Here is a 24535-nt window from a genome sequence, read left to right as displayed (position 1 = left end):
TTGTTAATTAATAACAATTACTGTATGTCATTTAAATATCAAAGATTGTGGAATCTGACAATTTTCCAATTGTGATGCAGAAGATCTGCAGAACACAAATAATCCAAGACAATTCTAATTTGACCAATTAACAGACCCCTCATAATTAATGCAATGAGAATAATTAGCAATAACCTGCTCCATATGCACACTTCAAGTTCAGAATGAACCATTCACTTCAGAACTCTAGGATTAGATGCAAGACAGGCTGGAGTAGCTGCCCTCAAGGTCAAATTCTATGCAACTAAAGCTGAGTAAAAAATTAAGTCAACGGGTGCTGAAGCAAATCTCACTGACTGTCAGGTGTGATACAAACTATCACCTGATGAAGGAGCGTCGCTCCAAAAGCTAGTGCACTTCCAATTAAACCTGTTGGACTATAACCTGGTGTTGTGTGATTTTTAACTTTGGACAAAAAGAGGATCATTGTGGTTGTCAGAGAACAATCACTACCACCCTGGAGTATCACAACAAGAATTCATTAAGGCAAAATCCCTGGCTCATCCCCAACTGCTCAATGATTTTCCCACTATTGTAAAGGCAGAAGTACGATTGTTCACTGATAATTCCAGTGCTCAGCTCCATTCACAACTCTTTGTTAATCAAACAGCCCTTACTCACAGGACTTGGACAATACCTACACTGGAGCTGACATTTAGTACATTCACTTCAAATAATGGCCATCTTGAACAAGCGAAAGCCCAAAAATCAAAAGCCAGCGCTTAGCTCCCTTATCAGCAAAATCACTGTGGTGTCTAGGAACTTAGCTGAGTTGGTCATAGCAACAATGGGCAAGGATTGACAATCTGTAATATGTGTTGTACCTCTTCGACCTTCAAAGCCTTTGTAGATCTGGAGGGCTCAATAATTCACTATTTTCTGGACAGATGAAGCTGCAACAACACTTAAGCAATTGAATACTACCTTGTTCAAAGCAAACACTTGAGTTGTACTCCTGATGGTAGACTGGGGAAGTCAGGGAAAATGTTCCTACATAAGAGGGTGGTGAGTGCCTGGAAAACACTGCCAGTGGAGCTGGTGGAAGCAGGCAAATAAGTAACGTTTAAGATGAATCTTGATTGACATGAATGGGAGGCGAGCAGAGGGATAGATGGGCAATATGTGGCATATCTATGTAAGGACTAGGAATTGGCATAGGCTTGGGCCGAAGCACCTGTTCCTGTGCTGTATGGTATTAATATTCATCCTTCCATCACTATTATACTGTAGTTACAGCAAATACTATTTAAAAGATTCACTGCAACAAATTATCAAGCTCATTGCAACAGTAGATCCCTCCTTTTCGCCACTACCAAAGCAGCATAAAGCTTAAAAATGTCATGGAAATATAAATAGTTGCAAGTTCCATCCCAAATTCTATATCATCCCCAATTTGAACATAGCTGAAATAGTTTGCTTGGCAGTACTGAACTTCATTACTCATAAGAACAAACTGAAAGAAATACCACTGTATGGGAGAATGAGAGGAAAATCCTAATTGGTTGGGAAATGGATTCTGACATGATGAATGTACAAGCTAATGATGATTGACAATTAAGTGCCAAACTCTGCTTAACTTTAAACCAGAGAGTACAATGTCTTGACCAATGAGCCAAAGAATGGTTCACACCAACTTCTAATAGACTCAGACATATACAGCACAGCAGGCAGTCATTCAGTGCACTGTGTCCATACTGGTCAACTAATCCCATTTTCAAGTTCTCCTAAGTGAATACCTATATCCTGCTTAAATTCATAAAGTCTGTTTCCATTGGTTACTGACTGATGAATTAATGAAACAAATGCCTTCCTACCCACACTAACTGTGCCCCCCTTCAAAATATTACATACTTCTATCATATTCCCCCTCTCTATCTTCACTACACTGTGGAAAACAACCACAGTCTACATCCAATCTTTCTTCATAACTCACATTCTCTACCCCAGGCAGCTTGTGGTATATCACCCTTTTTAGTGCAGTCACATTCTTCTTATATTATAGGAATCAGATCTGCTCATTTTGTTGAATTGAAACAGATGCAATTTGTGTACACATTTTTTTGCCTGTAAAGAGTAGGGTTTTGTATATTAATACATACAGCTACCAGTGTGCTACACTGTGAGCTCGAGTAACAATGCAAAATTGGTTGTCAATGTAATTCTTTGCATACTCCTGAGATGGTCTGCTTATCACACAAATGAGTAATGTGGTTTTTAAATTTCTGAGGAGAAAGTGAGGTCTGCAGATGCTGGAGTACAGAGCTGAAAATGTGTTGCTGGAAAAGCGCAGCAGGTCAGGCAGCATCCAAGGAACAGGAAATTCGACGTTTCGGGCACAAGCCCTTCATCTGAATTTCTATAGATATATAGACTGTATATGCCAAAGACATGTGGATTACATCAAACAGCATATTTCAGCTGTTCACAAGAAACAAGTTACTGACCATACATAAATAGCTAACTCTTGACAAAAACATAAAAGAATAAATTACATTAGGTGTGATTCAGTGATTGGACAACACTTGCAAAATAATTTTGAGAGAGAGAAGATTTACACTGACAATCAATTTAAGAGTATCAGTCGGCCTCGCAATGTGACACACCTAGTTTAATTTGGATGCCATGCATATTAATACACAATGCCTTTGTGTACTAAAAATGTAAATTTGAACCCTACTCCACTCAGATACTACAGGAGAAGGCAGATGAATAGACACATGGAACCATCCAGCATGGTATATGCCAGCTCTTTTACTTGTAGTTGTCTGGCTAGCTGGGCAAGGAAGGAGCAAAAACGTATTCAAAATATCAAATGTAAAGGTAATGCCGGTCAGATTCTGTGCCCTCTCTCATCCTCAACTTTCCTTATCTCTGTTTTCTAGATACAACATTCCTCCAAACTTTTTTTCATTTTTTCTCAGCATCAAATATACCATTGCAGACTTCCTTCTTGCTAGTTAAAACTTTACTGGGGATAACCAAGACATAGTGCAATTTGCTTCTTGAATTTTCTGCACCATGAATCGCTGGAACCCACATTACTGTCAGTTGTTAACTCTCTTCTAATTGTTTTTTGTAATTTTATCTATATTTTTTAGGTCTAAATAGTGTCCTGTACTGAGTTTGTAAATAAATACGAACGGAGCAGTTTGTCACTCAGCACATCTGGATAAAGCATGAACTTGAGAAGTTAGAGACTGCAGAGATTTGATACTGCAAAGAAAGTGGTATTCTCCTGAGCAGAAACACAAAAGAAGTGGGCTGAGAGAGGGAGTGAAAAACCAACAGCAGGACATCTGAGCTAAAAGCTAGCAGCAGTCATTGGTTGAGCATGTAGCCAAAGTTAGTTTTACTTATTTTCCGCTGTCCATAAATGGAGGAGCAGCAGTTTAAACTGGTACTGATTGGACACAAGTATTCCTTTAGATTTGCATCTTACAAGTTAAACCACTTGATAAAACTACAGATAATCAGTGAGTGTTATTTTTAAATTGAATTACTTAAAATTAAACTCAATAAAGATGTCAGGCAAGGAGATGTGTTGCAGTTGTGGTGTGTGGCAATCAATAGACCCAAGGATGATACAATATGATCACACCTGCAGTTAAATAGTGCAATTTGAGAAACTGTGGTTCAGATTTCATGAGCTTGAAGCCGACTACAGACACTGTGATGCATTAGAATGGGGGAATAATTAACAGTCTTATAATTTGATCAATGGCCAGGAACAGGAGGATGTGAGACAGGAGAAGAGACAAGTAAAGCTAAGAAGGTAGAAGTGAAAGAGCCTCAGCACTTGCAATTGTCGAAAAATTTCAAAGATCTTGTAGCTTATATGGATGACGGCAAGGGCTGCAAAGTAGATGAGCAAATTTCTATGGCAACTTGATACAGGAAGCCATTCAAATGGGAAGAGTAAAAAGGAATTTTGTGGTAGTAGGGTACATATGGTAACGTGGATTATAGTTCTCTGCACCTGACAGTCTCAGTCCGGATGACTAAATTATCTGCCTTATACCAGGGTTTAGGTCATCTGTTCTGAGCTGGAGAGGAATCTGGAGTAGAAGGGGTCAAACTGAGTTGTTGTGTTTCACGTGGCTTCCAATGACATAGACAGGTCAGGGGAAATTGGACTGTTTGGGGCTACATCATCTAAACCATGCTGGAAGCAGTGTCTTGGCAAGTCATATCACTACCATAAGGCAATAGAGAAGATTTTAACCAAGTAGTTGGCAGAAGGGATCTTGTGAGAGGAGATTGGCAAATCAGAGCATAACAAAGAAATCCTAGAACAGGACAGCAATTTGGTTTATTATAACCAGAGTTTATAAGGATGTGATACAAAGTGCAAACTTAACAGTTTACCAGAAGATAAAATTAGAGTTTGAAAAGATGGTTGAAAAGTAGTGATAGTCTTTGTTTCTGAAAATGTGAAGAATTTACAACATAGCACATGACAACACAGATGGAAATATGAGCTGTTAGAGACATGATTGCAGAATTATCAAGGCTGACATCTGAATATTGAAAGAAATCTGGCATTTAGCAAAGACTGAAAGTGCATAAAATGGCAGATCTATGAATTAAGAATGCCATTAGCACAATGGTAAGCAATGACTTGGAAAGAGCAAGATACAGAATCAATTAGAGGTAAAGAAAAATGTTGGAGTTCCACTCATCCAACCAACTGGGTAGTATTCCATCACACTCTTGACATGTGCCTTATAAATGGTAGACAGGCTTTGGGAAGTCAGGAGGTGACTCAACATTGGAGTCTTAGTCTCTGGCCTGCTTCTGAAGCCACAGTTTTTATACAACTAGTTCAAACATTTTCTGTTCAACAGTAACTCCCAGAATGTTGAGGGCAGTGGATTCAGATAGAGCAATGTCTTTGAATGTCAAGGGAACAATGGTTAGATTCTCTCTTGTTAGAAATATAGTCATTGCCAAGAACTTGTGTGACGTGAATGTCACTTGCCTACCCAGGCCTGGATATTGTCCAAGTCTTGCTGCATTTGGACACAGACTGCTTCATAAATGATGAGTTGCAAATGATGCAGGATATTCTGCAAACAGCAGCAAACATCTCCACTTTTGACCTTATGACAGAGCAGCTGAAGGTGGTTGGGGCTAATAGATTAACCTGCAGAGATGTCTCGAGCTGGGGTGACTGACCTCCAACAACTTCAACTACCTTCTTTTATGTTCAGTGTGACTCAAACCAGCAGAAGGTTTGCTCCTCGATGCCCCTTGACTCTAGTTTTGCTAGGACATTGTGATGCCACATTCACTCAAGTGCATCCTTGATGTCAAGAGCAGTTACTCTCATCTCTCCTACAGAATTCTGCTCTTCTGTTTATGTTTGAACAAAGGCTGTAATGAGGCCAGGCATTGAGTGGCTTTAGTGGAACCCAAACGAAACTTCAGTAAGCAGGTTATTGTTAAGCAAGTACTGCTTGATGGCTCTGTTGATGAACTCCCCGTTACTTTACTGATGATCTAGAGTAGAATGATAGGACGGTAATGGCCAAGCTGGATTTAACCGCTTTGTGTATATAGAGTATCCCTGCGCAATTTTCCACATTGTCAAGTGTTGTCATTTTTTGAAACATAAGATCCTGAAGATACTTGATAAAGTGGATACAGGGAGGATGTTTCTTTTGTCAGGGTAACTTGAGTAAGGGGATGTAGTTTAGGAATAAGTGATTTCCCTTTTAAGACGGAGATGAAATTTCCTCTTCTCTCAGAAGATGTCAGTATGTGGAATTCTCTTTCACGTAAAGTAATGGAGGCTGAGTTATTGAATTTATCCAAGACAGCCTTAGATTTTTCAAGAACAAGGGAGTGAAGGCTTTGAGGCACAGTAGAATTAAGACCACAACCAGGCAATAATGATCTTATTTAAACTGTTGAGCAGACTTGGAGGACCAAATAGCCTATTCTTGTTCTGGAATCCTATGTTCCTATGCTAACAATAAAAAGAATTAATATTCACTTACCTTAAAATGTGGGCAACAACAGCTGGTCCGTACCAATCCCCAGCTCGCTTGCCAGAGTTTTCTCCCAATTCTATCAACTTATGCATTCCAAAGGTAGCTGCTGGAATGTCTGCAAACCAGGAAATAATTTTCCTATGGAACTTTTCATCCTCGTTTGCTGTGCTAACAGGATTTAACTTTAGTGTTTGTTTTTCATAACTTGATGAGCCCAGCTGTTCACTCATATCCTGCAGTGGACTTTCTAAAGGTGGCAGGAAAGTAAAACCTGCAAAGTCATCAGACATTGTTGGTTGCTTGACTTTGAATAGCTCAGTTTCTAAGGTAACCATTTGAAGTGCATCTGGCCAGAGCCAATCTGCAAGGGAATATAACCCATCAATTAGTTTTGAAAAATAAGGTTAGAGATTCTCTTCATGCCACAGAAAACTGATGTTGCGGTAGGACAAAAGACTGGTGGTTCATTGTCATCCAATCGTAACTTAGTTAATTTTATCAAGCATGCATGAGCAACATCTCAATTAGTCTCACAGTCCTTAAAAAATTAGCATCAATCTGCCTGGATTCTTCACTTTTCAATGCAGTTTAATATTCTTGCTAAGTACAATAGTGGGGTTAGCACTGGTAGAGGTCTTGAACCAGGTCACCCATCTGACCTCTAAGCTCAGGAATACAATGGAGGAAGTACACAGCTTTGGGGAGAACATGTTAAGAGTTATGCATACTCATTTACAATGTCCTTCACTGGAATAAAATGGTTTAAGATGATTTATTGTAGCCATAAATGGTACTTTACTTTCCTGTTACTTAATTTACCCTTTGAAAGCAATGATTCTCCAGGGTGTGGTCACACAAATGCCTGGTGCCTTCTGGTATTTCACCAATGGCCATTCTTCATTGTAGAACCTGACCCTGTGTTTACTTGCAGTACTAAACATATATATTTCCAGTATGGGCCACCAGGTAGTGATTTTCAATTATATCTTCCTTTCAACAGTCAAATGTTGTAACACCATCACCATCCCATTGCAGAACAACATAGCACAGAATAATGATCAAGTGAAGGTTCAAATAAGATTCAGTGAATTCATCCTCTAAGCATTTTAATGTTTAACTGAACTAGCATTATAAAATTTATTACCTATTAAATCAAAACAATACAAACTCACCTCGTCCAAGGAAATGGAGCAGAAGACTTTGGGCCAAAAGCATTTGACCAGATCTCAGCGTGCAGCCCCAGCCACAATCTGTTGTGAGTGTACAACCTTTTAACTGTGGGAACTCACGGCGATACGTTAGCCAGATTCTAGTGATGAAATCTTTACGGAATTGATTCACATTACACAAAACCATTTCCGTGCTTGTAGCTGCATCTCTGCAGCCTGACGCACTTTCAACCATTCCTAAAAAGTGCAAACAGCAAAATATATTTTTTAAAAAGGCCTTCAAGCACTTACTTAAACTGACAGACAGAGAAAAGGTATTTTGTTCTGCTTGCAGAGAAGCTCAAGCAAGAGTTGAATGGAGGAGAATGAGGATGGATGAACATTAGAGGCTTACTTGATTACCTTGGAGATCCGGGACTACTTATGCAGAAACTTCCATCAACTGACTAAATAGATTAGATAGAAACTGTAAAAGGGTGTATTGTATCTGGTCTGTGAAAGGAGTGAAGTTGATGTGTCAAAGTGCATTTTTATTCCGCGATTGCTTATAAATGAACTACAATCGACTGAAAACTACTTGGACAGCAAAACCTGAAGGGGGCAGAATGCCTCTACTATGTCTGTTATTGAAGCTTCACATTGCAGCTAATTGACTGTCTTTAAGAAACAGCTGACTGTTCGAGGTCACAGGCACCACTCAAGCAACTCAAAAGTTAAGCACTTTCCCCCTCTCTTGTTTAGGCAAACGTTTGACTTAAAAAACTAAAGGCAAACATTGGGGGTATACTTTAAAACAAAAGTATTATCCCTCAAGACTTTCCTTCCTCTACTGTAGAGTGAATGACTAAAACAGACTGAACAGAAAGGAAGAAATTGCAGCTTTTCAGCACAGTAAGTGTGCTTAGGCTAAAGACATCCAAGTGTTTTGTGGCCAAAGTGTTACTTTTGAAGGGTGTTAGCTAGGAAAATGCAATAGCTAATTTGTGAAGGCATTGATTTCTAGTTCAATGCATTTATTTCAAGAGTAGCTAAAGTTCACGAGTACACTCTAGAGTTCACGCTAGTTCAACAGTAGACTTAAAAAGATGAAAATTTTTGTTTCCAAAATAATGAAGAAATAATGTTTTGTTCAAGTGAATAGATTATTTGAACTAAAGAAATAAGGTACCACTAAAGTGTAACTGTAAATACAGTGGAAGTAGGATTAGATTGGCTATTAGGAAAAACTTACTTTCACAGAATCCATCACACTTTCAGTGTGCTCCAGATTTTCCCAACTCACTATTTGCATTGCCAATTATTTTAAATCTGTGGCTTCTTGCCAGTGCACTTGCCAAAGGAAGTAAGTTTTACATACTTACTCCATCAAAATTTCTCACAGTTTTAAATATTCCATAAAAATCTCCCCTCAACCTCCCTAGTCAATGGAGAACAATGTCAGTTTTGTCAACTTTGCTGCATAACTCAAGCTCTTCGTCCTTTATGTCATGTTGTGTCTTCTTCCACACTTTCCTAAAGTAGGAGTCAAAATTATAGCAGTAAAAGAACTAAATAGAAATTCACTGACATTCATCATGACTTGTTTGATTTTGAATTTGATGCTGCTATTTACATAGTGTAGTATGACACATGCATTCTTAAATAATTTATCAACTTGCCGTGTCACCTTCAAAACTTATGAACATGTAGCCATAGATTTCTCTGTATTTCAGAAAATACATCATTTAGATTAATGATGTGTGTGTAAACAAAAACATTGCTGAGGCATTAGTCACCAAGTTCAGCCAGAATGTCAAGTGAATTATCCATTTCTATCTCCTCTTGAGCTACCCATATTTGTAGATCATTTACAGCCATTCCAATTAATTCAACATAATATCTAGTAGCATTAGATAGAGCAAAGGGTACTTGCCCTGACTACATTTCAGTTATAGTTTTGAAGCTCTATTCTCCAGACTTATCGATATCTTTCTATAACAAACACAAATTGGTACATACTTGACAATATGCAAACTTGTCTAGGTACATGTCATTTACAAATGTTGGATAAATCGAATTCACCAATTATCATCCAAACAGTCTATTTTCAATTACCGAAGTAATGGAAGACAGTGGTGTTAAGTGACACTTACAAACCAATATTCAGAATGCTTCAGTAAGTAAAGCTTTTGTCCAAATGTGGAGAAAAAAGCAGTAAATTCAAGAGGTGAAGAGAAAGTGACTAACAGTGATACCAAAGCACAATTAATTTAGCATGCTACCAAGGAGCTCAGCAAAATGTAAAGTTAATGGGAATGGGGGAAAATTCACAATTTGTTAGAACCACACCTAATATCAAGTCAACAAGTTAATAGCTATTAGAGGGCAATAGTATCAGCTCTAAGACATCAGTGCTGGGGTTCCTCAGGATTATGCCAAGGCCCAATGACCTTCAGTTGCCTTGCTACTGACTCTTCATCTCTCAGAATGTTAGAATTGGGCATGGTCACTGACTGTTCCATTAGTACCTCTTTAATGAAGCAGCCAATGGCTGTCTGCAACAAGATCTGGTCAACAAATAAATAGTGGTTACAAGACAGGTCAAAGGCTGGGAAGTCTGAATCACAAACTTCTGTCTCTGATTTCAATGAATGAGAATCACTGTGCAGAAGAAGGCCATTTGAGCATTAATGTTAACTCTCACACAACAATTTAATCAGTTCCATTACTGTTCACTGTTGTATCTCTGAAGCCCAGCAGGTTTATTTTCCTCAAGAAGCCACCCAACTTCCTTTAGAAATTTTACCGCTTTTCTAATCGTACTTTTTTCCAACATTCTGATTTCTTTTTCCCTACAGAAAATTTTAAAACCCTTTTGCATCAATGCAAGTCATTTTTATTGCTTACAAATTCCTGATGTATATAATGCCTGATTCTTATACTGTATATCAAATATCACAACATGATATTCAGTATCAGCCACAGACAGCACTGTAAAATATTGCTACACACAACGCGATTTCCTGCAATGCCACTCAGTGGCTGAAATCAAGTACCACAACAATGTAACATATTTTAATCTAAATGTTGATTGCAGTGACATCAAGTGCTAAGAATGAGGTACTGCACTATTAAAAATATTGCACTCTGACATTGTTATTTACCATGTGGAGGAGCTGGTGTTGAACTGGGCTGGACAAAATAAAAAAATCACACAACAACAAGTTATAGTCCAACAGGTTTATTTGGAAGCACCAGCTTTCGGAGTGCTGCACCTTCATAAGATACCTTAGACGATAACCTGGTGTTGTTCAATTTTTAACATTGTTATTTATGTTCTTACAAAATGAATAAATATTCTTCAAATAATGATCTTCTGCAAAGAGATATGAAATCAAACAGTACTTGCAGTGAAAGATTATTATGCATCAACTGCCTGTCAGTGATACAATATCCAAATGGGTAAAGCTTTCACAAGTGAGAAACAATTTTTCAAAGCACTGTAAGCAATTCGAGATTGTGTAATATCCATGCTTTAAAGATTCTTTTGAAGAAAAATCAAATTTAAGTTCTACACAAACAATCTGCGCACTGTGTTTTTTGAGTATCCGTTCTTCTTGAATAGGTGGTTCTCCTCTGTTTTTCGAAGTTCGTCTGAAGAAGAACGGATACTCAAAAAACACACTGCGCAGATTCCTCAAGAACAAACCATGACAAGCAGACAAAACACAGCCAGAAACCCTAACCACCTTACCATATATCAAAGAGGTTTCAGAAATGACAGCCAGACTACTGAGACCCCTTGGAATCCTAGTAGCACACAAACCCACCAACACTCTCAAACAAAAACTAACAAACTTAAAAGACCCAGTACAACCCATAGACAAAACCAACGTCATCTACAAAATTCCATGCAAGGACTGCCACAAACACTACGTAGGACAAACAGGAAGAAAGTTAGCCACCAGGATACACGAACACCAGCTAGACACAAAATGACACGACCCCCTCTCCCTTATAGCCCTACACACGGATGAAAAAAACCACCATTTCGACTGGGACAACACATCTATCCTGGGGCAGGCTAAGCAAAGACATGCAAGAGAATTCCTAGAGGCCTGGCACTCCAACCACAACTCCATAAACAAGCACACAGATCTAGATGCCATATATCAACCCCTCAGAAAAACAAACAGGAAATGACATCACCACAAACCCCAGGAACCCCATCCAGGAGAAAGATATAAATAGAAAGCAGGAGACAACAGCTTCGCTTCACTTGGAGGTCGCCACTGATGATGGATATCAAACCTACAGCTCAGCGAGCAAACCTACAACACACTAAACCTCAACCTGAGCTGCAAACCTTCATGAACCTTGCGAATTCCAATGCTATCTTGGCTGCCCCATCATGGTTATCCTCCATAAATCTGAATTCATCTAAACTCTGCTATCCATGTCCCATTCATTCACCACTGATTTAGGAAGGCTCGTATCAAGCATAGCCAAAATTTCAAATCTCGAATCTCGGCTAGCAATTCCTCCATTGGCCTGGCTTTGCACCTGTAATCTCCTCCAGCCTTATCACCCTCTGCAATTTTTGCGTTCCTCCAATTCTGGTTCCCAGTTTTTAATCGCTCCACTATTGGCAACCATGCTCAGATGCCAAGGCCTCAAACACTGAAATTTCCTCTCTATACCTTTGCCACTGTTTCCTCATTTATAATGCTTTTTAAAACCAATCACCTTTATGACTACACCTTTTTTTCAAAACAGGGCACAATATCTCTCGATATTGTTACGAGTTTTGTTTGATAATGCTCCTACGAAACATCTAGATATGTTGTACTACAAAGCACTAAGCAGACACAAGGTGCATGTTATACTCTTAAATTAATTTTTCCTGTTATGGCATTTGATGCTGTATATCACTCAATATGTTAATCTAAATGTTAAAGTATGACTCTATTCAATAAGACTTTCTCTTTACACTCAACTAGAAGAAAGATGATGTCAGGAAATTTCTCTAGTTTTAAAATGACTCTAAAATCAATCAGGTGGTCATTAGGTCTGCCATGGATGTTTCTATGCATTCTATCCCAATTATAACTATCAGAAATGGATTTTGTAAACAACATGAGAAACCACAGTTGTATTCCAACATCTTGAAGCATCTTTGTACAAAATGGAACATTGTTCAACAGAGAGGAAGAATAACAACTTTGGCTAATTTTGGCCTGTATGCTGGTGAACTTTGGGAAGCGGATTGCCGCTTTCCAACTTGCTGCAATACCATTTAACATCTAGAAGAGCGATTTGACTTCTGATTCCACAAGCAAAGAAGAAACCCTGCATGTTATAAAGATGAATAAAGAAAACAGAAAATGCAAGGAATTTAGTGAATATTGAAGACCGAATTGGTGAGCCAAAGTTTCAGGTCACCTCCTTCTCAGAGATTCATACCTATCATGGAATCTTGCTCTTTTGGAGGCTGAGTTGTATGCTCCCTTTTTCATTATCTATTTTTATTTTAAATCATTATACACAAATTTAGTCCTTGAAATAACAATGCAAACCCACAAAACCTCCCTCGTGTCAAATTATAAACTGAAATGAATAAAGCATTTTAGAAAATCAAAAGCAAGTATTGGTACATACCCTCTGACTTGAAATGATAGCATTTTCCCAGCAAAAAGACAGGAGTATTCCTGCTAAAATTTGTTTTGGTTCTCACAACCCAGCCTGAAGAAATAGAAAACAGACAAGAGTATTATTAGCTTGAAACACTACAAAGCACTTCATGGGGCATTTTCTAATACTTCCAGAATAACCGACAAAGCTTCACTGACAGAATACAGAAGCCCATTGTTTTAACTTTCTTTAAATAAAACCACCATTGGCAAAAAGCTGCACAGTTAGCATCTGAAGAAAATAGATTTCACTAACGTGTGCAATTGTACGTGGGGGTAGCAGTGGTGCTGGACATAGCAGCATAAAATTAGCTTGCTGGTAAGGAGAGAGAAGAAATATAGATCATTTATAGTGTTGACACCATCAATACTTTCAGACGTGCTCAAAGTGAATTGTTATACAACAAAATAGAGCTTACTTACACATTAAAACTTGCATTTGCCAAGCAAACATTTGAGAAATGTTCCTAAGGCTTTAGATAATAATTGCGCTATCTGGCATGTAATGAGTCACGCAGGCCAGTTCTACCTCTGGTCTGTGTCAAATTATTGGTAGACAAATCTGTGCTACATTTAAAAACAAGTTTTTACAAACATTTATCATAAACAAATTTGAAATACCATGAATTTTATAATCTTGATTATGGTGAATAAGGTCTTTTGTCAAAAAAGGTTACAGAATAAATTTAACAGCATCAGCACTTCATTTCATTCTAAAATACTTTCTTTTTTAGCCTGAATTTCAGAAATACTCAACTTCACTTTGTTACAGAGTAGCAGTGTGGTCAAAACATATTGCACTTTTATCACTTGTAACTTCAATAGCCTGATCAAAGAGCTTTCCAATCAGTTGTCCTCTTCTCCACCATCTCCCATCGCCTTGCAAATGTTTCTTCTTCAAATATTTATCCAGTTCCCCTTTAAAAGTTACTGTTGAATATGTTTCAACCACCCTGTCAGATGGTGACTTCTGATCTGGAATGCACTGTGTAACAACAATATTTTACTTTTGGCACCTTCATTCCTTTATTGTTTAATGTTTAAATCTGCACCCTTTGCTTGCCGACTTGCCTGTCACAGGAAATAGTTGTTCCTTATTTACTTCAGAAAAACCATCAAAATCACTAAATTAGGTGGTAGGATGGAAAGCCACATATCTAGACTTGTAAATGATAAACTGTGGCAAATGGATTTAATGTAGGTAGATAAAGGTTTTATATTTAAAAAGACTAGAACATTCTTAACAATGAAAAGTTAGAAACAATGGCAGTCGAAAGAACTTGAGGGTCCAGCTGCATAGGATATTACATTTTGATATTTTGTGTAATTCGCAACATTTGCAATTATGCCCAAGTCTAGATCTCCACAATGCTAAACAGAGCAACTGTCCCAAAGTTGGCACTAAAGCTAATCATTTACCACTTTCTATTCCTAAGTTGTATAAACAGATCAACTGCCCCTTTCCTTTTATGCACTCCAATTTACTAAGAGGCCTATTATGTTTTACTTTTATCAAATGCGTTTTGAAAGTCTGTATAACACAATATCATTACATGACCCTCTCCATTCGTTCATCAAAGGATAGGCAAGCATGATTTTCCTTTCACAAATTTGTATTGATTTACATTTATAAAAAACATATTTTTGAAATGCCAATCAATTTTTGGTCTAATTTAACATCTTTAAAACTTTTTCCACTATTTACATTAAGTCCAGTGGTCTGTGGTTGCCAGGTGTATCTCTTTTTTTTAAGCATTTTTCACCTAGGATATCACAAAGATCTACACAGCCAATTTATCACATTTGAAATTAGGCAATGTTGCTTTGAATGCAAATATGTCAGTGAATTATGGGATCAGGATGTCACAAATAGCAATGAAACAGATACTTTGTTTATGCAGTTTGTATTGGGCAACAAATGTTAGTTGATAACCTTGGAGAACATCTCTGCTCCTTTTTGAAGAGATCCACAGGAACTTTTTATATTCATGTAAATTAGGCACAGGAGTAGGCTCTCGGACCTTCAAGCCTGCTCTGACATTCTGAAAGATCACAACTGATCAGATTTTAATTTCAACTCCAAGGCTTTTGCTTATCAAGTATCTGCCTACTTCTGCCTTAAATTTTGTCAAGGATTCTCACTTCCATTGTCTTCTGAGAAAGAAAGTTCCAAAGATTCACAAATCTCAGAAAAAAATTCTCATCTGTCTTAAACGGACGACTCCTGAAACAGTCATCTCTACTTCCAGATTAATTTCACCAGAGGAAACATGCTTTCAACATCCATCCTGTCAAGTACTCTCTAAATCATTGATATTTCGAACAAGCCAATTCCTGCTCTTCTAAACTTCAATGAATACAAGCCTAGTCTATATAACCTGTTCTCATAAGTCAACCACCCATCCTAGGTATTCATGTGGAAAACCTGTTCTAAACTGCTTCCAACACCTTTCTGTCCTATCTTAAATATAGAAACAAATGTTGTACACTGTAGCCCAGATGTGATCTCACCAATATACTCCCTACTTTTGTATTCAATTCCCCCACAATAGACAAGGAATTAGCAACTGAATATCCACTAGGCAGTGAAAGTTTTCATTTAATGATGCATCTGAACGACTACATTCAACAATACCTCACTTCCTCTACATAGACTGAAGTATCAGGCTAGATGCACTCAAGTCTTGAAACAGGGGTTAAGCTTGTAAATATTCATGCCACAGACAAGATTCTCCAGGCATCAACATGGTCTCAATTAGTGCAGTCTTTATCGACTTTGTCACCACAGTCTCACTTCCTTTTCCCTTCTAATGGTGTTGGGTCATGTCAAGATCTAGTTCCATTACTGCCAGTTACGATGCAGTTTCACTTCCAACTGGTCGTTCATAATGGCAAGATTTTGCTGTACAAATCTAATTGAATATTTTAATGACGTAGTAGAGAAAGTTGATGAACAAAATATAATGGCTACTGTCTAAATGGATTTTTTAAAAGTGCAAGTAAATGTAGCATATAAAAGACAAAAACAAAAAGTACTGGAGAAACTTAGCAGATCTGGCAACCACTACAGAAAAAAAAAGCTGAGTTAACATTTCGAGTTCGGTGACCTGTTGACAAATGTTCTGACAAAGGATCACTGGACTTGAAAAATTAACACCTTTTTGCTTTACAGATGCTGTCAGACCTGCTGAGTTTCTCCAGTCCTTTCTGTTTTTATTTCATATTTCCAGCACCTGCAAGTCTTTGCTTTTTTTAAACATATAAAAAGGTTGGTTGCAAACTTACCTTTATAGAATAGGACAGCCAGTGTGAAAGTTAATTTTTAAAAATTGGCTTTCGAATGGAAAGGAGCAGGTTCTGGTAGATGGTGTAAGGTCTGCATTTTGTAGAAGGGATGGGAGAAGCAATTTAGGCTTAAAAGCTTAATTCCAAGTAACCCACAGGAGCAGAAGAACCTGTGGTTTCATGTGGATTGTTCTTTGAAAGTGACAAGATGTACTGAGAGAGCAGTTAGTTGAGCACATGGGATTTTTGGGCTTCAAAATAGTGGAACACAGGCATTGAGTACACAAGGCATTGAAGTTGATGTCTGGTTAGGTCCCAATCAGAGTACTGCATCTGGTTCTGGTCACCACATTTTAAGAAAGCAGTGGAGGTCTTGAGGGACTACAGAGGAGATTTATCAGTATGGTCTTAGGTTATACTATCTCTCATTTTATTTCTGGTGCATGGACCTCCAAGGCTCCTGCATAGCAGCAACTTCTGAACCTGGAAGTCAATGCATTAGCACGCAGCTCAGCATGCAGACCACATAGCTGCATGACCACACACTTTAGCAGGAGCCCTGATCTCAAGGATGGGGCTTATTTACTTAAAAATCTAGTTTGGAAAGGGTGGAGTTACCTAAAAGAGATTGAGGGGAGATTTGATAGATGTGTAGAAGATTGTGATAAGTTGCGATAATGTAACACAAGGAAATTTTCTTCCCATTAGCTGATTGCACTATGACTAGGGGGTCACAGGTTTAACACTTTGGGCAAGAAAAGCAGGGGAATGTAAGGAAGAACTTGCTGTCTATGAGAGTGATGGAAGCAAAAACAATGAAAGATTTTGAAAGGAAATTGGATGGATACTTGAAGAAAATAAACTTGTAGGGCTACTGGGTGCAAATAGATCGCTATAGGGAGCTACTAGATTCCTTTACAGGGAACTGGCATGGACCCATTGAGTTGAGTAACTTCCTAACCCATGAATTATGCTATGAAATAGCTTACACAATCAGAGTGGAAAGTGAGGACTGCAGATGCCGGAGATCAGAGTCAAGAGTGTGGTGCTAGAAAAGCACAACAGGTTCAGACAACATCCAAGGAGCAGAAGAATTGACATTTCAGGCAAAAGCCCTTCATTTTCCTGTTCCTCTGATGTTGCCTGATCTGCTGTGCTTACTCAATCATAGAGACCATCATAGCATGTCCAATTCTATTCTCATTCGACATCCACAACATGACTTCCGTCAACAGCCACTGGAGCAAGACCAAGAGAAGGAACAGCAGTACCCTTCTCCTCCCCAGCTGAGGCTAACTATACTACCAGAGACCACCAAAATTAAACCGGATCAGAGATCAAACGTGGTACTGTCTCACGTGCATGGCTTACACATGTCACTGGTTTGTACTTTTTAACATGAACACTTAGTTTGAAATTTAGTAGACTTTTGATAGTTCAATGTGTATGCTTAATCTAATCACTCTGAAAATGCACATATAACACCTACTGTACTTCATATTGTGCCATGCTGACATAAACTTCGCCTTCAGTTTATCCACTTCATCAGGTTCGGTATCGTCCATTTTCAGCCTTTGGCTGTTGTTGCCATTCCAGTTTCTGTTCTTTTGATGCAGGAATACTTTGCTCTATTCCAGATTGGAGCAGACATCAAACACAAGGCACAGAACTCACTGAGAGATGAAACAGTGAAGTATTGGTTATGTAATATTTGAATTGATAAGGGTTCTCCTGCAATTCAAGATACAAACATTGCTAAAATGACTCAATAGTAACTATACTTTGTAATATGAAAGACCAATGAGTGAATCCTCTAGCCACCAGCTCCCCACACTAAATGGATTAAATAACTGCAATGACAAGCAATTTTGATTAAACATTCTTAACTCAAATACATACCCCTGCGACAAACGTATGACAACAACTTATATTCATGAAATATAATGTCCCAAGGGACTCCACTGGAACATTATAGAATAAGATATTGTATATGAAGTCACATAAGGAGACTTAGATCAGATGACAAATAGGTTTGACAAAGTATCTCAAAAAGAAAACGAGGCAGACAGGCATTGAGGTGAAGAGCGGTATTTCCAAAATTTAGGAACTAGATAACTGGATGCATGGTTACTCATGGTGGAACAACTGAAACTGTGGTGCTTAAGAGACCTGGGCAGCACAGTGGCACAGTGGTTAGCACTGCGGCCTCACAGTGCCAGAGACCCGGTTCAATTCCCGCCTCAGGTGACTCTCTGTGTGGAGTTTGCACATTCTCCCCATCTGCGTGAGTTTTCTCCGGGTGCTCCGGTTTCCTCCCACGATCCAAAAATGTGCAGGTTAGGTGAATTGGCCATGCTAAATTGCCCGTAGTGTTAGGTGAAGGGGTAAATGTAGGAGTATGGGTCTGGGTGGTATATGCTTCGGTGGGTCGGTGTGGACTTATTGGGCCGAAGGGCCTGTTTCCACACTGTATGTAATCTAATCTAACCTTAGTAGATGAACTTAGATATCCAGAGTATACTGTATTGAGCTATCCTAGTGTCATAAATCATTTTCTTATTGTAATACAAACTGCACATATCTAAAGGGACATTTCAAATGCCCAATTTTATATAGAGAAAGGTTATTTTCAAAATTAACGTTTTTCTTTCTCATTCCCTCTGTTGTTTTAACATTTACTTTATTTCTAACATATTAATTATTCTTTAATATTGAAAATTATTTATTTAAAACATACCTGTTTTAATGGTACCCTGACGTTTTTTGATGATGGAATCAATACTTGGAAATATTTTATTCAATTAATTCCTGAGACTTGGCTATTGAAGTAAAGTCAGCATCTCTAGTACTTCTAATTGGCTAAGAAATGAGTTAAGTCTGGGATTGCAGCTATGTTTAGTCAGTGCAGGCAAATTTCCAGCACATGATTAAAAGGCGACAGCAAACTCATATTAAGGGTTCTATCTTGCTATAGAACTCATTCATTTATTTTCTCAGATCAATTTTAGATAACGAGATTAACTTACTAAATATTCTCTGTTCCTTTCTCCAATTTTCCTCACCAATCCTGCTCCCATTAAACTCCTGATAGCATCAGTCCTGATGGAACATTTTCCTTTGTCATATGACCATTTGATGAAGCTCCGCTCCAAATATTTAAATACATAAGACTCATACTCACCACTTCCAGAGGTGCTAAGTTTAAGGTCTATTTTGAAAACCTTTATTAATTAATTTTATTTATATGTAGTTACTTTTAATCAAACTATCTGGATATCTTATCAAACACTGCCAGATTTGGTTTGAATCCAGGCCTCCTGGCCCAGAGGAGGGACACAATCACTGTGTCACAAGAGGTCCCCCCCTTTATTTATATAGATATTTTCTAATCAACCTACTCAGATGTTATTACACACCACTGGTATAGGTAAAAAAAAGTTGAACCTAGACATCCTGTCTCAGAGCTAGGGACACCATCACTATGCCACAAGAACCAACCCCCCGCCAACATCTTTATTTAGTTTATTCAGATGGTGGTATTAAAGTCACACAGCAGAGAAACAGACACTTCGGTCCAAGCCGGCCATATTTCCAAACTAAAACTAGTCCCAGCTTGGCCTATATCTCTCGAAACATTTCTTATTTATGTACGTATCCAAATGTCTTTTAAACATTGTAACTGTACCCACATCCACCACTTTCTCTGGAAATTCATTCCATACACGAAACCCTGTCCTTGCAAAACACTCCCTCATAAGTTTTTAAAGATTTTCTCCTCTCACCTTAAAAATATGTCCTCTGGTCTTAAAATCCCCCAAACTAGGGAAAAGACACCTCCGTTCACCTTACCTATAAAATCTTCATGATTTTATAAGCCTCCATAGGGTCATCCCTCAACCGCCTACGCTCCAGCCTATTAAGCCTCTTATAAATCAAACCCTCCATTCCTGGCAACATCCTGGTAAAACTCTTCTTAACCCACTCCCACTTAACAATATCATTCCTATAACAGGATGATCAGAACTGGACACAGTACTCCAGAAGAGGCCTCACCAATATCCTGTACAAGCTCAACATAACATCCCAACATCAATACTCAAAGGTCTGTGCCATAAGGGCAAGCATGCTAAACACCCTCTTAACTAGCCTATCTATAATGTGATGCAAACCTCAGAGAATTATGTAGCTGAGCCACTAGGTCTTTCTGTTCTATAACACTACCCAAAGTCCTACATTTAATTGTATAAGTCCTACTCTTATTTGTTTCACCAAAATGCAATATTCACATTTATCCAAATTAAACTTCCTTTGCCATTCTTCAGTCCATTGATCTAACTGATCAAGAACTCTTTGTAATCCCAGATAACTTCTTTACTATCCGTTATACCACCAAACATGGTGTCTTCTGCAAACTTATTAACCATGCCTTCTATATTCTCATCTAAATCATTTATATAAAACCTAGCATTGATCCCTTTGGATTAATTGGGGGAAATTGCACTGTGTTCAGATATAAGAGACTCTAAGCACCAATATGGATTGGAGGTGGACAATGTATTTGTATCTTTATAAATAAAAGCTTATTTGTTGACAAAGGCATCTGCATTTTTACCTTTAATGCCTGTTTGCCTTGAATTGACATGGTACCACTGGACGGTTATTAAAAGTGAAGTTTGAGAACTACACTTTCTTGGGCCCAAAACTAAAACCCTAGGGGCTTGTGAAAAATTTCAATTGTTAGAACATGATTAGCCTTTGATGTTTTTGGAGTCTGGACCATAAGAAGAATGAAAGTAATATATGGACACAGTATGCAGCAAAAAGAAAACAAAACATGACACAGCTTACTGCACAAAGTAAAATTAAAAGGAAGGCATTATCAACTAGATGAATCATTAACCCTTGAAGGTTGGATTCAGTAGAATTCCTGGATAGAATCTACAAGAAAAATGAATTGTTAAATTTCTGCAAGGCCTGGTTAGCAAACACCTGATGAAGGAGCGATGCTCTGAAAGCTAGTGCTTCCAACTAAACCTATTGGACTATAACCTGGTGTTGTGTAATTTTTAAACTTTGTACACCTCAGTCCAACTCTGGCATCTCCAAATCATGGTTAGAACTTGATAGAATTTGGAAAATGAATGGATAATCCATGGTAGAATACATAATTAAATTTTGAAAATGATACAAAAGGTTAAAAAAGTTCAACTTAAGATGCCAGTCTCAGTTCTAGTGTTTAAGTTACTAGATTGTGCTATGGTATCTTTTACAGACAAATAACTGGCTCTAATTGATGACCACATGTCAGAAAAGGATCCTCTGTTGAACACTGCCCACTAATTTTAAGAAAAACTGAAGAAAGTTATTCCCTTCATATTTCATGGAACAAATTAAGTATTTCACTGTGACACAAGGAGTGAAAAATCTTGACAGTTACCAGGTTTCTAAATAGTTCAAACACCATGACAGGAGACAGTACACCTGACTGCAAACACACAGACAGCTATAAAAACACATAAAGCAAATCTACTTATATTAGCAGAAAATTAAAAAGTAACAGCAATAAACAAATCTTGGGAATACCTAAGAAATGCTAACAGATGCTTTCAATGTGACTTAAGTATAATGGTATTTGAATTTCAGAGTGAACAGGCATGGTCTTTGATATGACATGAGGATGATGAAGATAATGATAAATCTAAACAGATTATACTACATAAAAGGTGTTTTAAGTTTGATGAATGCTGTAGTTATGAGTCCCTTTTCATTGAGCAGAATTTAATCGTGCCTGGATGCCAACAGTAAGAGGGTAGGTTGGTTAAAATGTTATTCTGATTAGCTAAGTAGATGATTCATACAAGGTTTAGGATCATAGGAGTACTACCCGCACTTGTTTTAGACATGGCAAAGACAGAACTTTGAGATCACAAAAAAGTTATATTTTCCTGTAAAATAGCTACAACAAGCCATTAAGTTCTCATGTTGACTCTAGCGCTATATCTACGTTGCTGATAAATATTCAACGTAAAAGGCACAAACGTAATTTGCCATGGTACGTAATAAGACAATTATTTTTGGAAAGCATCTGATTTGCTGGTTAACCTAACCAAGCTATAACTGTCAAAATGATCATATTCCCTCAAACGTCAGTTGCTGTTTACCATACAACCTAGCAATATACAAAGAAATATTTACTTTAAAAGTTAATTAGACATTTCAGTCACAGCTTTATTTGCAGAGTATGTTATACTTTTGGTTCCAAACTATTACATTTTCTGTCCTATTCAAATGCTACTGTAATGATTACATTTCAAAGTCAAGTGTAAATGGAACTGATATATAAATATAATGTGAAGAAATCAACCCAAGTGACACTACAATTGCCACTTTATTCCAAGGGTTCAGACTCCAGAAGAATTCTTCACTATGGTTTCTCTTTTAATGAGGAACATAAAAGTGGCAGCTGAGAGAAGGGAAAGCTTGGAGAATTTTGACTGGATTGTTTGGACTCTGTCTTGGACTTCAGAAGTTAACAAATTTCTCTTTACTTCAATGTCTTGCGATGCACCAGCATTAGATTTTAAGGTTTTTATTGTCAAAGGCAAATTCAGAACTTAAAATTCAATTATTCTCCTTAAATTTGCCCAATTCATTCCTGTCAATTATCAAAATTGGGCGGGTGGGGAAAATGAAATACAGCATGATTCGCAGGATTTCATCTCGCACCAGTTATTCAAAACCTTTAAGAGTGCTGCTTCCCGAATAACAATATTCTAAAATGACACCAAGGCAAAGAGATAGTCATTAACTTTTTCGGTGTCTCCCATTTCGGGCGATTTTCCATACAGGTAATCCACTTACAAATAATTCTAAATGAATGCGGGTGCTTTTGTAACTAGTAGCAAATAAACTGTAACAGATTATTGTTTAAATAGTTATTGACCTGTGAAATAATGCACTGTTACTGTGAGTTACATCGCCCTGTTCGAGTGGAGACGATTATCGCAGATTTGTTCTTGGCTTCCCTTGTCAATCATGCAGCAACACTGAGCGTACAACAGGGAACAACCGAAAAACCAAGCTCAAGCCACAGCCGTCCCCATTCTCCGAGGACACTTGTACATACCATCACTACGAGATCCCCATTCTGATAGTGTGCCTATATATTATTCATATTCACGCGGAAGGAGACAGCAAGAGCAACTCCTTCCCCAAGATGGCGCCGCCCAACATCTCTGACCGGGACGGAGCAGTGGCGCATGCTCGGAGCCACATAGTCTCACGTGACGTGACGGTTGGAGCAAGGTGGCGATAGTGCAGTATTTGATAAGAGGAATCAGCATACGTTATAAAATATAAGTTGTCATGAGACTGTAAATTAGGAATTAATATTTATAATAGATTGTAAATGTATTATAGAATATTATAGCGCTGAGACATGCCTTTTGCTCTAAACCGATTAAAAGTCCGTCCACACTAACCCCATTTCCCTATACTTGGCCCATATCATTCTAATCTTTTCCTATCCATGTATTTGCCTTTTAAATATTGTTAACATACCTCCCTCAACAACTTTCGCTCGCATATCATTCCAGATGCCTACCACACTCTGTGTAAAAAAAAGTTGCCCTTCAGGTTCCCCTTTATTCTTCCCCTCTAACATTAAATTGATGCCCTTTCGTCTTCGATCCCCCAACCCTGGGAAAATGACTGAGTGCATTCAAGCTTATCTATGCCTCTCATGATCATATACACCACTATAAAGTCCCCCCCCCCCAGTCTCCTATGCTCTAAAGAAAAAGTCTAAGCATATCTTGGAGGAATATGTTAGGAGAGGTCACAGCACAGAAACAGATAAGTGGATGTTTTAAGCATAGCCTTAAAATAATTCTGCAGTCGTGAGTAGATTAGGTTCTTTCTTGATTATATGTTTTATTGAGCTATGTCTCTTAATTAAACTTAAAATATAAGCCATAAGTATTACTTTAACCTGGAGCAGTGTTTTGTAGGGGAATAAGACAGCTATTTTCTGCGTCTGTAGATTGAAAGAAGTAAAAATGGCCCTTAGCAGAGTGACACGCTTTCTTGTCAGATTTGGGAGTTCAGGGAGAGTGTACGGGTTACTGTGGATTATATCTGCAATAAATGCCACTAGTTGTGAATCTTATCAGATCAAATGGATCGGTTGGAGAGGCAGTTAGAGGCAATGAGGAATTTAAAAGCCCATGGGGATGTGATGGATGGCAGTTACAGGAAGGGGTGGATGTCTCAGATACAGTCACATAGTTGGGTTAACTCCAGGAAAGGTAAGAGAGGTAGGCAGATAGTGCAGGAGTCTTCTGTGTCTATCCCCATTTCAAACAAGTATGTTGTTTTGGAA

At 38.1% G+C, this 24535-nt stretch overlaps 1 protein-coding gene across 2 annotated transcripts in view; it reads right to left on the bottom strand.

Moving 5' to 3' along the window:
* atg4c (autophagy related 4C, cysteine peptidase) overlaps positions 1-23391 on the bottom strand; it is a 49927-nt gene extending 26536 nt beyond the window's left edge. Inside the window, exons 1-5 of one of the 2 annotated variants that reach the window (XM_060829762.1) lie at positions 23282-23391; positions 17645-17828; positions 12839-12922; positions 7205-7438; positions 6039-6393 (exon numbers count right to left, since the gene is read on the bottom strand). In XM_060829762.1, the coding sequence (XP_060685745.1) occupies positions 6039-6393; positions 7205-7438; positions 12839-12922; positions 17645-17720 (749 nt within the window). In that variant the 5' untranslated portion in view covers positions 17721-17828; positions 23282-23391. The other variant, XM_060829763.1, reaches the window with a different exon arrangement.
* Positions 23392-24535: the final 1144 nt, after the last annotated feature.

Source organism: Hemiscyllium ocellatum, chromosome 9 (genome assembly GCF_020745735.1).
Source record: "Hemiscyllium ocellatum isolate sHemOce1 chromosome 9, sHemOce1.pat.X.cur, whole genome shotgun sequence".
Taxonomy (NCBI): Eukaryota; Metazoa; Chordata; class Chondrichthyes; order Orectolobiformes; family Hemiscylliidae; genus Hemiscyllium; species Hemiscyllium ocellatum.
Note: the sequence above shows the minus strand (reverse complement) of the source record. Positions and strands in the feature narration are given on the sequence as shown.